Raw genomic sequence first — 17,802 nt, 5'->3', positions numbered from 1 at the left:
TGGTAAGTTAAAGAGTAAGTGATGGAAGGCTGCATTGTTGACGTGCATTTTATTCACCTTTTCTTAATAGCTTTTCCCCTTCATCATCCATTAAATGTGAGTAAATTGTCCCCCTCTCCTTTGCATCAGAACCATTATTATGAAAATAAGCTCCCTCATATATGCAGTCATATTCAATTTCAGAATGACTTCATTTCTCTGTAACTACTTTTGTGATCGAAGTCAGTCTGTTGAAGAACCCTTGAAGGCTCTGTCTATGGAATGGGCACCTCTCTCTCTCTCTCTCTCTCTCTCTCTCTCTCTCTCTCTCTCTCTCTCTCTCCAGTATCATGAGCGACCAGATATTACACTTCTTTGGACGCATCTCACTTGCAGGTGGAGGCTCCTTCTTCTGCTGATTTGGAATTGAATGATTGGAGGTCAATGTTTTCGTTAAATTGTATAATTATTGTTTTAAGCGAATCTTTGTTCCAATTTGGATTAATTGTGTTATATGTCATAATGGTCTGCTTAAGGCAGGTGACTGGCGCAATGTTAGGGAGGGGTTTGATGCCATGGTAATACTAATAATAATATTATAACATGTATAAGCAGGAAGCAGACCTTCTCGGATAAGTTTCTTATCACAAAGAATGACAGAGTTAACTGAATTGATCTTACAAAGAGTTTCATCTAGTTTTTTCTGTTAATTCGTCTTTCATAATCTGCGAGACTGTTAAGTAATTGGCCTATATTCATGATGTTATTGCGTCGAAGTCCGTTATTACCAATACTAAAATATATGAAATATATATATATATATATATATATATATATATATATATATATATATATATATATATATATATATATATATATATATATATAAAGGTTTTTTGCCACGAAGGAAAAAAATGAAAAAACGAGTTGGCCGAGTACTTTCGGTCCTATTCGGACCCTTTACTGAGGCATACTGGTTTTACAAAGAACACCATAGTCAAAAGAAGGCTTAATATACAAACTGACACTACCAAATTAGCCATAAGGGCGATTTTCACCTCTACAGAGAGGAGGAGGAGTCATAGGCTAGCCACACCTGAAGGATACCCGCGGTAAACAAGTGATTCTTCCAGAAAAACAGTTCATTTTGAAAACAACAACACAGGAGCATATACAATTTAATATCATGAATTTTTACACAAATTTTTCCCAACAAAAAATTATTATTAATGAAAAGACGAAGGAAAAATATATATATATATATATATATATCGAGCAAGAGAAAGAGGGAGAAAAAATATCGAACCAGAGAGAGAGAGAGTAGTCTTACCTAGTGGTATCGATGTAAATGATTTACTGTCTAAATTGAATAATTTAGTGCCATCCATAAAATTCACTGTTGAAATTGAAAATAACAATGTCATCCCTTTCCTAGATGTATTAATACATAGAGAATCTTTCCAATGCAAATTCAGTATTTATAGAAAACCCACAAATAATTTAACATATGTACATTTTTATTCTGGCCACCATCTTAATATTAAAATTTCAATTTTTCTTCTATGTTCCTACGCGCTTTGCGTATCACGAGTCCACAATACCTGGACCAAGAAATAGAATACATAAAAAAGATAGAAACGATCTCTGCTACCCACCTCATTTAATTGATTTATGTTATCAAAAAGCTCATAAAAAGTTTTATAATGTTGCTATTAATGAAAAAGAAATCCCTAAAAATGTACTTAGCTTAACTTATTTTCGTGGATTTGAAACCATAAAACCAATGTTAATGTAGTGTTCTCTTATAACATTACCATTAAAGATATGCTAATTAAGAATAGTCCCGTAACAGATAACAACATCATTTACAAAATTCCTTGTAAGGATTGCCCATCGTTTTACGTTGGTCAGTCTAGTAAAAATTTATGTGTTCGGGTTAAGCAGCATATGTATTCAGTTAGAACAGCCCAGACTTCAAATGCACTGTTTATCCATCTGAGTGAAAAATCTCATTGTATTAATTGGGGTGATGCCTCGGTAATTGCTAGATCTAATGATTATGTTTCAAGAAATTTACTGGAATCGGCAATTATACAAATCTCTAATAAAAACAACCTAAATCTTAGTCTGGGAATGTACCATTTGGACCCATATATTTGTAAGATGTTTATGAAGGACCTCAAAATAAATGAACAACTAATAAATTAGTCCCACATGTATATAGTTATTAATTAATCTCTCTCTCTCTCTCTCTCTCTCTCTCTCTCTCTCGTCTCTCTCTCTCTGTCTTTCTCCTCTCTCTCTTTCTCTCTCTCTCTCCCTCTCTCTCTCTCTCTCTCTCTCTCTCTCTCTCTCTCTCTCTCTCTCTCTCTCTGGTTCGATATTTTCTCTCCCTCTTCTCTTGCTCGATATATATATATATATATATTTATATTTTCCTTCGTCTTTTCATTAATAATAATTTTTTGTGGGAAAATTTGTGTAAAAAATTCATGATATTAAATTGTATATGCTCCTGTGTTGTTTTCAAAATGAACTGTTTTTCTGGAAGAATCACTTGTTTACCGCGGGTATCCTTCAGGTGTGGCTAGCCTATGACTCCTCCTCCTCTCTGTAGAGTGAAAATCGCCCTTATGGCTAATTTGGTAGTGTCAGTTTGTATATTAAGCGCTTCTTTTGACTATGGTGTTCTTTGTAAAACCAGTATGCCTCAGTAAAGGGTCCGAATAGGACCGAAAAGTACTCGGCCAACTCGTTTTTTCATTTTTTTCCTTCGTGCAAAAAACCTTTATTTATACATAGCATCACGTTTTATATACTTCGTGATCAAGTTATTCATATATAATATATATATATATATATATATATATATATATATATATATATATATATATATATATATATATATATATATATATATATATATATATATGTACTATATATATATATATATATATGATATATATATATATATATATCATATTATCGTATATATATATATATATATACTATATATATAATATATATAGATATATATATATATATAGTATATATATATATATATATATATATATATATATATAATATATATATATATATATATATATATATATATATATATATATAATATATATATATCATATATATATATATATATATATATATATATATATATATATATATATATATATATATATATATATATATATATATATATATATATATATATATATATATATATATATATATATATATAGATATATATATATATATATATATATATATATATAGATATATATATATATATATATATATATATATATATATATATATATATATATATATATATATATATATATATATATATATATATATATATATATATATATAGATATATATATATATATATATATATATATATATATATATATATATATATATATATATATATATATATATATATAAATATATATATATATATATATATATATATATATATATATATATATATATAATATATATATATAGATATATATATATATATATATATATATATATATATATATATGATATATATATATATATATATATATATATATATATAAATATATATATATATAATATATATATATATATATATATATATATATATATATATATATATATATATATATATATATATATATATATATATATATATATATATATATATATATATCTAATAAAAGGAGCCCATAAAAAACACCAAAATGTAGAGAGAAAAGTACTATATTTCAGAGACTGCTGTCTCTCTCCTCAGGTATATGAATGAGAAAAGTTTACAGAAAAGGTGGTATTTATACCAAGAGATCCGTCCACAAGTAAGTCAATTTAGGTCACCCCCGCTGATAATCTTCCTTTAATCTTCTTAAGCGTTGGTTGAATGAAAACTTCGTCGACGACATCTGAGATCCACCCGCCTTTTGAGATGTTCATACCTGCTTCTCTTTTATTAAGGCCGATTCCATCATTTGACTCTTGTACCGGCAGTTGCTGCTATAAATTATATTTGTGACAAATTCCAGTTTATTCTTTATGTTCATTTATATGGTTGAAAATAGCCGAGTTCTGTTGTCCATACCTAACTGACCGTTTGTGTTGTATTAATCTCTGGGGAAGTGATTTACCTGTAAATCCGATGTAAGATTGGTCACAGTCCTGGCATGGGATTTTGTAAACCCCAGAGGTCCTTGGGAGATGTCTTTTGTTGGACGTTAATCAGGGATTTGGCTAAGGTATTTGGTAGGTAAATGCAAAACGGTTGGATTTCCCAAGGGTGTGGGTTATTCTCTTAATCGTCTCCAGGTGAGGAATTTTATTTTATTGTTGGGTGTGTCTCTGGTCTTGTCTTTAGGGGGGTCGGTAGAAAATTACGTTGCTTTTTGAATTGCTTTCTCAATTATATGGTCAGGATACTTTAAAGATGAAAGTTGCTTGCGAATTAGTTCAAATTCTTTTTCCAGGAAATCTGGGGAACAAATTCGTAAGGCTCTTAAGAATAGGTTGCTAGCTACACCTATCTTTGATAGTAATGTCGTGATAGCTGAAGTAGTGAATATATGAAAGTGAGAACGTTGGTTTCCTGTATATGATAAATTTGTATTCCGTCGTGTCTCTGATTATTAAAACATCAAGAAAAGGAATTTTGTTGTCTGTTTCCCATTCAACTTTAAATTTGATGCTGGGCACTAATGCGTTTAATTTTGAGAGGAATTCATTAAAATTACCCCACTTATTATCCCGAAAATGTCCTCTGGTGTTATATAAATATACTTGCCCTGAATGTCAAACAGGGACCAATGTGGGATCCATCAGCAGACTCCTTAAGGTGCGTATCGATTCTCATCGTGGCATAAGCTTCCGTACTGGCAGCAGGATTGCAAACCCGGAACACTCCAACATTAGAAAATCACTCCAAAATATGTAAAACATATATCGATAGTAAAAACTTCTGTATTTTAGGCCATACCACCAACCCGCACGACCTTGTTATTCTAGAATCACTCTTTATTAAACAACTTGTTCCGTCGTTGAACACCCATACGTATTCCTCCCCTCTGTATTTGTCTTGACTTGTGTTGTTTATTTATGTTTTTATGTTTACGTTTAGTTTAACGCATTCACTCCTCTAGGTCGGTCATTAATTTCTTTGTTCTGTAACTGTTCACTGCTGCTTTCAATCTTTTGTCAATTTTTTGCTTATTTTATGTTCATTTATCTTTCATTTTTAATGTATGTCCTTTTAAATAATTTAACTTCCTTAATTTTAATGTGTACATTTTGTACACTTGTAGAATAACTTTTTAGCTTTTGCATTTCTGAATTTTTAATTTTTAGTTTTGTTTTACAATTTTACTGAGGAAATTTATTTTTCATTTTAACAGCCTGATGATGTGATTAACTTGATAATTACGAAACGTTGCAATAAAGACAGCATGTACATCTGTGTGTGTCCTCTTCCCTTCATTGATGGTTATATATATATATATATATATATATATATATATATATATATATATATATATATATATATATATATATATATATATTACTTCCATTTTTCGCTGCAATGGATAGTTATAAAAATATTATAAAGGAGAGACAGAAAGAGAGAGAGAGAAGAGAGATAGAGAGAGAGAGAGAGAGAGATTGCTGTTCCCCTCGTCCATGATAAACTGTATTTATATTCTCCTTCGACCCTGGTGAGGTTTGGAAATGGCTAATAATCTTTTATGCTATATTATACTATATTCATTTCATTTTATATATATATATATATATATATATATATATATATATATATATATATATATATATATATATATATATATATATATATATATATATATATATTACTTCCATATTTCGCAGCAATGAATAGTTATAAATAGAGACAGAAAGAGAGAGAGAGAGAGAGAGAGAGAGAGAGAGAGAGAGAGAGAGAGAGAGAGAGAGAGTTTTATAGAAAAGACAAGAGGAAAGTGAAATATATTAATAATTCCTCTGATCCCAATTCATATAAAGAAAATAAATGAAAAATCTTCTTTTACACTTTCCCATCAATGCCCTGATTTACATTTGACAGAAGTAAATCCTGTAAATTATGAATTTAAAAGACTTTCGAGAGATGATCCCTAAGTGGACTTTCATCACCTTTGGACTTAAAAAAGTCCTCTGGGGAACACAAGAGAGGCTGACTTGTAGGCATCCTGTTTTACCGAGTCCTTCACAGGAGAGAGAGATCAAAGGATGGTTTTCAGCCTCAGGTCAGAAAACCCATCAGGAGTCGGTTAAGGAATGAAAACATATCAAAGGACTTGAAGGTGATTAACAACCGCCCCCCCCCCCCCTCTCTCTCTCTCTCTCTCTCTCTCTCTCTCTCTCTCTCTCTAATCTCTCTCTACGAAAGTTCTTATTTGGCAAAGTCTGGTTGTCAGAGTCAGTGTCAAAAAGTGAGGAAATATGAGAAAATATGCTGCCGTATTTCTTGAAGGCCTCCGATACAGAATAAAAGGTTTCTCTTTTTACCGAATGCATTATTTGCAGTTATTTTAACAACTCTCTCCTCTCTCTCTCTCTCTCTCTCTCTCTCTCTCTCTCTCTACTCCTGATCATTTCAGAATGGACCAAATAATAGTAGATGATGAAGGAACAAATAAATAAATCCTAAATTATCTAAATTTGAACACAAAAAAACCTTTTTTTAGGGAAAAAAGCAGCGTCAGAATTTACACTGTTGCGATTTGACATTAAGCACAGCTGTTTATTCCGTTCTGGCGTAAGTTATTTGCAATTTATGGTAATTCTGCAGGCATGGACTCGATGGGTGCAAAATATAGCCATATTTCTAGCGTGTAAAGGGCCATAGCTTTATTCGTGTTTTTTTTTTCTTGCAATATACCAAAACGAGCCTTATACTTTTTACTCAAGAGTTTTCGACTTCACATAACCCTAATCTTGTATTCTGCTTTCGGAGTTTGTTATTTTCAATATGCAGATATAATTCTTATATTTATGGATATCACCATAGACTGACAAATAATAAATATTAAAGGATTAAAACTCCAAATATTTTTGGGAGTTCTCTCACGTGAAGAAATAAGGGTCAGGATTTTCAAACCAGTGTTGATGAGAGAGAGAGAGAAGAAAAAATTGGTAAGGAAACCCCAGGCAATCGGGGTAATAGAAAGGCCAGAATATTCAAATCCATGTACATACATGAGAAGGAGGGACAGGCGGTTGCCTCATGTTGTGTCTGACTTCCTCAAAATGAAGGCAGAGGAATTATGAAGTCTCCTAAATGACTTCAGTGGAACCATCAACTGTGATTTGAACAACACCTGGTGAGGATTATTGGAACATTCTCGGTCGAGTCAACACTTTTTTTCTGAAGCCTATATTTTTCCCATAGCTTCGGATATTATGTATTTATAAGGCTGTATCTTACAACTAAACAAGCGAAGGTATAGAAGTGACTAGTGTTAAGTTTAAGTGTGGCCTGTTAAGTGTTGTCAGTTCTTGATGCAGAGAAGAGTTTGAAAAAAATTATTATGTAAGCAGGGGCCAGGGGTGGGGGGGGGGCCGGGGGAGGGAGGTCTTGTCTGAAGAGGGACCCAACATTCCCTCCTTTGAGACGAATAAGTAATAGTAAAAAATAAGAAAGCTTATTACATACATAATATATAGAGAACTTTCTTTGTATCTGTAATATTGTTTGTGTTCGTTCGGTTTCAGACTGATACAGCTCTCTTTGCATCTAAACATAATACAGCTGCAAGTATTTGCAGGACAGATTCCTTTTCTCCGAGAACGAATGTTGGCCGCCATTTAATTTGCATCATTCCCATTCTTTTAGTCTCTTGTAATGTATTTATTGTTGTCGAATGTAAATTCAGGGGTGAAGTGAGTGGTCCCCTGTTCCCCATTAGAGAGAAATTATTGCGTCTTGTTCCTCTTGAGTGAAAAATACAGTTCAACTGAGAATTTACTTCTAGAAATATTAACGTAGGATTTTGACTTCTTTTCCATTCTAAGCAAGATTAAGATTCTCCTTCGTTCCCAAGAACGACTTTGAAAGGTTTCTTTGCCGTTAATGATATATTACCATCTTTGAAAGGCAGGTTTTGGTCATACAGTCTAATGTTTGATCCGTGTTTGTACAACACTAACGATGCCTTTTTGTTTCATGTTATGCCAAGATTACAGTTGATTCCACACAAAGGAAGTTTAATTCATTCAAACATATCCACAGGCCTTCATCACGCCCATTACCCTCGTTTTAATACACAGCCTCTCCAACTTTTTTAAAAATTTATGTTTTACCTCAGCTACAAAAATGAAGCTGTCACTTTATTTTATCCAATATATATAATATTTTGACTTTGCCGAATATGTAAGTCTTTTCGTCCAATAGAATACCTTTAACTTTTTTGAATAGACACAGACAGCAGACACCCACTTTGCTCTCGAGACTTCAAAGTCGAGGGTGTCTTTATACACAGACTTCTCTGTCGGGCCAAAATGTCTCTGAAACCTGACGAAGGATCTCTGTTTTCATGAAAGACTTTGAACCGAACATAAATACCCTGACACTTTCTCTCTCGTGAGTGACTCTCTTTCTCAGACGACTTCTTCTTCTCTGAGGCTGTAAAATGAGACCAAAATTACACCAACGCTCTATCAAGTAACTTATCAGAATCATCGTACTAGTAATGTCCGTGGGAGAATAGTGCCGCCAGTGCCCCTCACGCGAAAATAAACTGACAAAACCGTTGACAGTAAAAGGCCTTTGTACAACTATTACTGTTTTAATTCATATGGTCAGATGAGTATTCTAGAATACATCCATATAATCCGAAAACTTCTCATTAACTCATCCATATTTCCATAAACATTGAAAGTCAGTATCATCGTCTTGACTCAATTGATATGTGGGAGGGATTCCGAATTTTGGCAGCAGTCCATTTCCAACTCGGAAGGTGTTTGATGATCATTGTGTCCCTGAGAGACGAAGAATTCTTATCCAAGCTTCAGTGTGAGGAATTTGAAGAAGGTTTTCTGTTGGAACAGAAATACAAAGTTGATGGAGACTCGAGAAAATATACAAAATTATTTGTGTTTATATCAGCCACACTTGACAAGCATAATCACAGTTATCAAAACAGCTCCATGGTTCCATTCCAAGATCAGGAATGACCGCAAAGGTGCCTCACCTGATGAGACAATTAGCAGAAACTGCTTTTAAGGTAATGATTAAGTCCAGATATTATGGCTGCTTTAAATTGCACCTGATATGATCACTCGGATGATATCGGTTTCGGATTTGCCCAGATAACAATGATTCTCGTCTGCTAAAAAATTCACAATGTCAGGATTAATTGCTGATATTAAAAGAATCCTCAGTGATATCAAGAGACGTCTTAATTGCAAGAGATAAAACCAAAGATTTTCGATCCCCTGAACGGTGCTATATATATATATATATATATATATATATATATATATATATATATATATATATATATATATATATATATATACATATACGCACAAGATTGAGGTGATAAGTCTCCTATTACCACAGAGTATAAATAAAAAACTAGACAATTACTTTCACTCTTCCAACGAACAATGCCACAGAAACTAGAAAAACCACTCTCTCTCTCTCTCTCCGGAGAGAAAACAACGCCATTGCCGTCAGAATTTTCCCGAGTACAGTCGAATACTCCAGCACAACGACCGGCATTACTCGGTAATTTAGAAGGCGTAGTGAAGTAAAGAAGTTCCAGAACACTTAATTCTGGGTTCTCGTGACTTTCTGGAATTGCATCGAAGACTTTGGCATTGTAATGTTAATGGAAATGCAGAGTTTGTTGCAGTCTCGAGCGAAAAGTCTCAAGCATCCAAATCTTTATGGAACGGAATTTTGTCACTGTTATTTCCTGAGACCTTCTCTCTCTCCCTCTCTCTCTCTCTCTCTCTCTCTCTCTCTCTCTCTCTCTCCTCTCTCTCTCCCTAATCCCTCTTTATTTGTTTCAATTTAGACGAATGAAGGAAAGCAACAAAGAGAGGAGGAGGAGGAAGAAAAAGTCCCGAGGAATCATAAAGGAACAGAACTCAAGAGCTAGAAGCGTTTGTTTATGTGTCGTGTTAAATGGACGGGACACAAACAAACGCAGATCCTACTCAAAGGTGAAATCAAATGCCCAAAGGACACCCAACCCCCTTCCCCCCTCCCCCACTTACTTTACCTTAAGGTATAAGACAGCTAGTATTATGGGATTCACTAGAAAGGCCATTGAAGTTGAAAATCTCCGGGCTGCTTTTGTTATGAATGCCCAAACTAACATTATTCGAGTCTTATTATCAATACTGGCATAACACAGTCAAGTTTACGCCTTTGCTTTCATTAAGGAAAAAGTCACATGAGAAGTTAGAAGTAGTTGGCAGTGTAGGTACTATGTGGTAGGTGCAGATATTAAAAAGCCCCTACGACTGTTTATTGCATTGAAAATTTTTAAATAAATAATATCGGTTGGTATATGACTGGCATAACTAAGGAGAAGAGAGAGAAGGAGAGGACAGAAAGACGAGGAGAGAGAGAGGAGGAGAGAGAGAGAGCGTTTTGATTGTATTTAAGAATCCTTTAAATAATTTATGGGGGAACTGTAAAAAATGAACACGGGAGAATAGTTTGGCATCGATATCTAAAAAAATACAGGATCCACAAAATTCCCAGAAGAGAAAAATAAAAAAATGACAAGGAACTCACGATTTCTCTACAAATATTTTCCTCCAAAAACTAAAACCCCTTTTCCTAAGAGGTCTTTTCTGGTGCTATTACCAAAACTCGCTTTAACCTCCCCGAAGAAGAATCTTATCGACGCTGCTCCAAAAAGTCAAGGCGGAAAATCTCTTCAAGGAGACACCACACAAGATCGTTCTTTGCTTCAGAAAGACAGTGACAAACTCTTCTGCCTTTTTCTCTTTTATTTATTTATTGACTTTACTGGGGAAGCTCGTACTACAAGTTGAAGGCTTAAGGAAGCTGAAAGAGTCTTGATAAACCGTTTTAAGATTAGTATTTTATCAAAACTTTATATTTAATATATGATTTTCTTCCTGGGAAATAGTTAAAGACAGTTCTGATTCTACTGGGATATGGTGAGCTCTTTTCATTCGATGTCTTTAATGGGGAAACAAATATGGCAAACTTGGTCGATAATGAATATATTTATCAAAATCCCAGGCTGTCATTATTTTATAATTAATAAACTAACATATAATAAACGCCATCATCGTCATTCCAAAACGGACACATTTAATGGACCTTACAAGTGAGCCTAAGTTTTGCTATTATAATAATATTCATTAGAGACGAAACAGAGGCAAAACCACTCGATACATCTATAAACACACACATCCCCTGCATCTATAATAGATCCACAACATTTAACGACGTAGTAAAAGGCGAAAGGAATAAAAGGTAGAAGGAATAAAGGCGAAAGAATAACGGAGGTTATCCGAAAGTAATTTTGGAGTCGTGCTTATTCTAAGGACCAGCAATAAACAGTGAAATATCCCCAATAAAGGAACAGCAACAAAGAGAAAGAATTCATTGCTGAGTTTATTCTATATGCGGGTTCTTCTTTATGAATATTAGGTTCTAGACTTCTCTCTCGATTGAGGTGTGTGGCAAGAATCTGATTGAGAAAATGAGCTTTGGAGATGGTATGAATAATTGTCTTAGAGAAATTGATATGTAATAAGTTCAGACATAATGAAATTCCACGATGAAGTCTACAGATGGGCAAAAAATATGGTTAAAATTATAAGACAAACAAGATGTACGGTTACTACTATGCACTCAGCTTAAAATGCTGGAGAGTGAAAGGTTTGCTATGAAAGTAGGTGTGAGCAAATAAAAGAGAAAGCTTTATGCTTTAAATTCACTTAAGATAAAATCTGATGATAAAGTCGATAGAGAGGCGATTAGAATGGTGTCAAGCTTGTAGAAAGGTATAAAATGTAAAATAATGGTTTAAAATTTAATGTAACAAAAGGCAAAATGCGCGTTAGTAACATGTAGATGGGAGAGTGACTGGTCTGCAGGAAAAGTGTCTCCATGATTGTCCAATGTCATTATATATGGAGTAACGCTATAGACCAAGGATGTAGATGCAAAAGTGGGGATATGTCAGTGAATGATGGATGGACTGTGGAATGACTGATCTTTGCAGGTGACATGACATGATTGGGGACAGTGAAGAGAAATTGCAGAATCCTGTGGGAGTCTGACAGGTTCTGCTGCTGCTGGAGGAGTGAGAGTAACATTCTGAGGGCAAATGGAAAATTAGGTTTGTGGATGTATATGTATGTTACCAAGGTTACAACCTCGGTACATTTGGTAGCAATGGCCGTGCAGCTAGGCACTCTCTATCTCTCTCTCTCTCACTCTCTACATCTCTCTCTCTCTCTCTACAACACCCCTCTCTCTCTATTACCTAAGGCAATTAAATCAGACTCGTGAACTACACAAAAAATACTTTTATTTAAGAGCAAAGCATTAACTAAATATTCAGGTTCTTAACAAAATGATTAAATGAAAGGTTGAACTCAGCTCATCCATCCCTCTTCTACAATAACAAACATTAGTTTAGTCATAAAACTAGAACAGTCATGGCACAGTCTAGTAACACCACAGAACATCAGTTAAGTTCCCTTTCTACATATCAGATCAGTTCCCTTTGTTACAAATCCGCCTATAAGAAGACAGGAGAACACATCAATAAGCAAAAGATTAAAAAGCAAAATAAAAAGGTCAAATAAAATAGAACGTCTTTGAAACAAAATATTCAAAATACAGTCAAGCCACACTTTTGGCTAAAAAATAAGTATGCTTACCCATTCAACACAGATTACACACAACCAAAAACACTATCGAAGGAGCTATTTTGGCCCTTTGCCGACTCTGTAGTGTTCTCCCTTTTGGCTAACTTACTCTCTCATTATGTAGGGAAATAGCTTGTATGAACGCAAGCACGAATTAACACACAAGACATTCCCAGATAAGTGTTGTCACTAATTTCGTCACAAGATCATGATGTCATTATACAGATCATTGTTCACGCCCAAGAAACAGCCCTAAACCAGATTCATAAAACATATCTTGCATCCGCCCGCATGAGACACAGGACGTGGTCTGTTCTGCTTAGGCAGCGACTTTCGACATCGCGGCGCCCAAGGGAGTTGTGTCAGTATTTCTTGTCACTTCAATACCACTGTTTCCATGGAGAGTAAATTGATGTTCTGTACATTCTAAAAATGTCATTGCCCATTGTGTCCTCTTAATGAAAAAGAAAAGATAATTCATGGATACAGTTTTCAAGTGTACATAATACTGCTCAGCCACCAAAAGAAGCTAGCACCTGCCTAGCCATAGCTCACACAAAACAGTTTATTTTTTGTGTATAAAAACATATTGGCCGGCTCACAAAAAAACACCATAAAAACTGCACGCCTTTGGCAGTACAATGTCTATCATAAAAAATAAATTTGAATAGCCTGGTATCCGGGCTATAATAACAGTTGACTGTATAACATTTTCTCATCTTGAATTTTTCGACACTCCTGTGTGTGTGTATGTATGGTCTGCAGCTGCACAGATTCATGAAACACGCTGTAGAAAGGCAAAAAGTCTCCCAGTGGAAGACAACTGACGACTTCCATAGTCTAAAATCGCCGTAAAACCTCGTAGACTCATAGATTTTCTCACATGTCGGCAAACACACATCTCTGTAGTAGCCGAAGGACGTCTTGCTAGCGTAAGGGAAAAGATGTTTATGGTGTTTCAGTATGTCAGTCATGTCACTGGTCAATTAAAGAAGAATTAACCCTAGACATACATCTTTCAAACAAATGACCTCAAAATTCTAAGAAATACTAACTGAAGGTTTTCCAATTAACACCACTCATATAACCACTGAACTAATTTCTAACTAAAACTTGTGAAGTATATTCATAAGATCGCTAAATCATAAATATATATAAGACCAACTATAACCCCATAAAGAAAATATTAAATTCTCCAATAATATAAAAAAAAAAAAAGACTCGCCAACCCCATACATAAATTAGCACTAACCACCCCAAACTAGCAAAATGAGAAATCACAAAAACTCTACGGACTACTGTCCTTACATTTTAATCTCACCATTACTCACATGTATAAAAAGAAAATTGAGCCCGAGAAAAAAAAATGTAAACAAAACCAGCCCCAAATTATCATTAAAAATGTCCTCTCAAGCTCTGATATTTCATTACCCACAAAATCAGTAAGAACCCAAACATATCAACAAGTGAACTTTCCCATTACAAAACGTACATAGAGAAAAAAAAAGGCTTATAGATAATCCAACGCTTTTAGTCCTTGAGCCCAGCACCCAAATTTTGGATATTGGTACCCACCTGGGGTGAATAATTCTCACTGTTATTTTTGACTTGCTCCATATCTCTGCTTTACATTTTGCTATGATAGCCTTTTTAAACAGGTAGCTTTATGGTGGTTATCATGTCTTAAACAAAACATACCACTCGTAACTAATGCTAAAATACGTTATTTATCATATTTTTGCCCTGTCAACATTACAAACTCATAAATGACTCAAAGCACTCAGTATTGTCATAAATACATTATAAACAATATGCAACCATCTTTGTAAGGTTAACACATTACCACTTTGCTAAGCAAGGCATCCATATTTCATATTAAAAGAATTTGAATATGCCATACTTCATATTCTCCTGCGTCTTCTTAGCAAACCAGTACCACATAGCAGTCTATGCCTTGTTTTTTGTAAAGATATTTAACAAGACCATTAATTAGTCAACAGGTGATACTTAAAAAAAGCTATTTACTGATGGTGTTCACATGATCATACATTATTTAAGAAATTATTCATCGTCATCATCGTTTGAGTCTATCATGTCTACTTCTAGCTCATCCTCACTGGCTTGGTTGGTGCAGGTTTGTAGTTTGCACATGTGAGTGCACTTCAGTGAATTGCTCAGGCAGGTACATTCTGGTAGCTTGCATGAACGCAGACACTTACAGGAGAGCATGTGCAATACAACATCAGGTGCCGGAGCCCCACGCATCCACTGTATGTCCAGCGTCCCATCCTCATTGTGTCCAGCCAAAGCCATTAGGGGTTGGTACAAAGGGCTGGCTCTGTAGACATCTCCTCCAGATTGCAGCTTGGTAGTTGGCACGGAGAGCATGCATGAATAGACAGTCCTTACAAGGCGGGAGTTGACTGTATTTCTAGCTTTCCACGTCTGGCACAGAATTGTTGAAATCTCATCTTGTTCACTTCAGTGATATGGGTGGAACTCAGATAGATACGACAGGTGACCTCTTGAAGTTTCTGGAAGAGTTCTTCAGATACCTTCCCATTGAGCGACCTAGCTCAGTGAATGCTTCTTGTGCTGTCTTGTCAGACTTTATCTGTTTGAAGGCAAACATCTTTCCTCGACCTGCAAATGCACTAACAGTGTCACAGCCTGTAAAGGCATGCATACCTATCAAAGCCCCAAAGACATTGGGTCCCAGTGAATGAGCCAACTTAGTTATGTATCAAGGAACCTTGTCCGGATTTTTGTTCCACATTTCTGTACATGGGACATGGAATGTAATTGCTTACACTCAAGCACAAAATCAATACATCTGTGTCTTCAGCAGAAATGACAACAGCTTTGTATTCAGTTTTGCTGCATGATGAGCATGGAGTAGCATACGAGTGTCAGCTTCTTCCTGTGATGATGTTAGGTCTGTGGACTCTTCACATTGGGTTGTAGTTAACTTGAAACATGTTTGCTCACAGGTAACATACAGAACCTTATTCCCAAGTTTCTCTCTGTATCTTGGTCCCTTCCATTCATCAACCAGAAAACTTGACTAGGTTTAGTCTTGTTGGATGAACTGCCGAGCAATTTTCTCCATTGCTGGATGTTGTGTCCCGGTGCCATGTTTCTGAACTGGATTGCAGTATCTGCACCCCTGTTAACTCTTTCTGTGTCTTTAATGGATGGCTCTTTGTAAACATCAAAAATGACAATCAATGCGCTGGCTTTGGGCACCTTCATGGAGAACCTGGCACAAGACCGATTCTGCCCAGTTGGGAGAAGGTTTTTGTCATTTCCATTTGAACTTTTTGGAGGAGACTCATGCCATCTATGATTGTTGCTGATGGCTTTGGGATAACCTCTGCAGGAGAGGCACTCTCTCTCCACACTCTCTAGGCTGCCATGCCTTGTTAGTCTTACGCAGAGATTCATCACCATTAGCCAGTGCCCATGGTAAGGGCCCAAGTGGATAAGCCAGTACATCACTCATTGTAGTTTCGCTCTCTGCAACAAGAATCATCTGTCCAAACAATTTCCTATCAGCAATTAGTACTACATCTTTGGTACGGCCTTGATTGTTTGACTTCTTCCTCATATCAGAAAATGTTTTTCCAGTTTTGTTCTTGGTAATAGTGTCATGGAACAGTTTTTATTGGGTGCATTCCCTCCATTCTTTCTTTCTTGAAAGCTTGATTAGCAACTCTCTCCTATCTTCTGAGCTTCAAAAAGGTCTTTGACTATGTCTGGTGGTGGGCAGCAGTCACATTTGAAAGACTGACAAGCTCTCCTGTGTTATGATTGAAAGGGTTCAGCCAGCTAACTTCCATCACCTGAACAAGGGACTGGACATCTGCCTCGTCTCTTCTGATTCTAGTCAGCAGTAGATCGGGATGGTTGAATTTTGTTGGCTCACATTGTATCATGTCCCATAACTGTCTCAGATACCTGCTACGGTATTCGGATGTGAGATAGTATCTAGCTACTGCTCCCCTTTTAAGCTGAACCCCTTTGTACCTCCAGGTGTCTGTGTATCTTTGTTGACTGTCTCCTCTATCGCTTGGTCAAAAAAGGTATTCGACCAAAAGGATTTTGAGAACCAATTTGTACTGAAAACCCACCTTCCATAAAGTGTGCATGCACATCAGGATGATCAATCGACAGTCGAGACATCTGTGCATAGTAGTAAGTCAGATATCTGGCATAGTTAAAATTGTTCGTAGGTCAAACACCATGGAATCATCTTCCCGGATGGCTGCAAGGTGAAGCATCCAGTCCCCTTCTCTGGAAGCCCTAATGAGGCCCAACATGATCTCTGTCATATCTATGTAGGACATCCAAATGCAGATAGACTGCTTTCCATCTCTGAGTGACTCAAGGAAGTCTTGGAACAACTTCAAGATGGGGTGTGCATGATTCATTTCAAGTACCTGTTGGAGGGATGGGTGACTGATGCTACCATGGACTCATCTATGCACTTTAACGTTTCTTCTAGGTGGCATATGTCTTCTTTGTGAGTTTCTTCTATCCATGGAGGAAGCTTTTCCAGGCAAGCCTCATAAGTGCTTCATACACAAGCTTGTGCACTCTAACTGCTTGGTTGTACTTGTGGCCTTCCATCACTCTTGACACTGATCCTTCAGCTGTTACCCCTGATTCAACACACAGGTCCCTGAGCCCTGCATCCTGAAATCGCTTCCCTATTATGGAGAGGAGGTTGCAAATAGTATGGAATTCGCCCATCCTTGGATCGCATTTTTGAATTTGTCTTGCTTCCACAGTATCTCAACAACTTTTGCAAAAAAGTGCCTGGTCAAAACACACAGACAATCTTGTCCATGTGTAAATCCTGCATGATGTGGAGTGCTTGTTCTAGTACTTCAT

At 35.5% G+C, this 17,802-nt stretch overlaps 1 protein-coding gene across 1 annotated transcript in view; it reads right to left on the bottom strand.

Moving 5' to 3' along the window:
- Positions 1-15,297, bottom strand: part of LOC135208130 (uncharacterized) — a 37,962-nt gene extending 22,665 nt beyond the window's left edge. Inside the window, exons 1-2 of the mRNA XM_064240279.1 lie at positions 15,129-15,297; positions 8,477-8,662 (exon numbers count right to left, since the gene is read on the bottom strand). Of these exons, the coding sequence (XP_064096349.1) occupies positions 8,477-8,662; positions 15,129-15,297 (355 nt within the window). The remainder of the gene's footprint in view (positions 1-8,476; positions 8,663-15,128) is intronic.
- Positions 15,298-17,802: the final 2,505 nt, after the last annotated feature.

The sequence above is a fragment of the Macrobrachium nipponense genome, chromosome 34, assembly GCF_015104395.2.
Source record: "Macrobrachium nipponense isolate FS-2020 chromosome 34, ASM1510439v2, whole genome shotgun sequence".
Lineage (NCBI taxonomy): Eukaryota > Metazoa > Arthropoda > Malacostraca > Decapoda > Palaemonidae > Macrobrachium > Macrobrachium nipponense.
The sequence above is the reverse complement of the archived record's forward strand: the minus strand, read 5'-3'. Positions and strand labels throughout refer to the sequence as shown.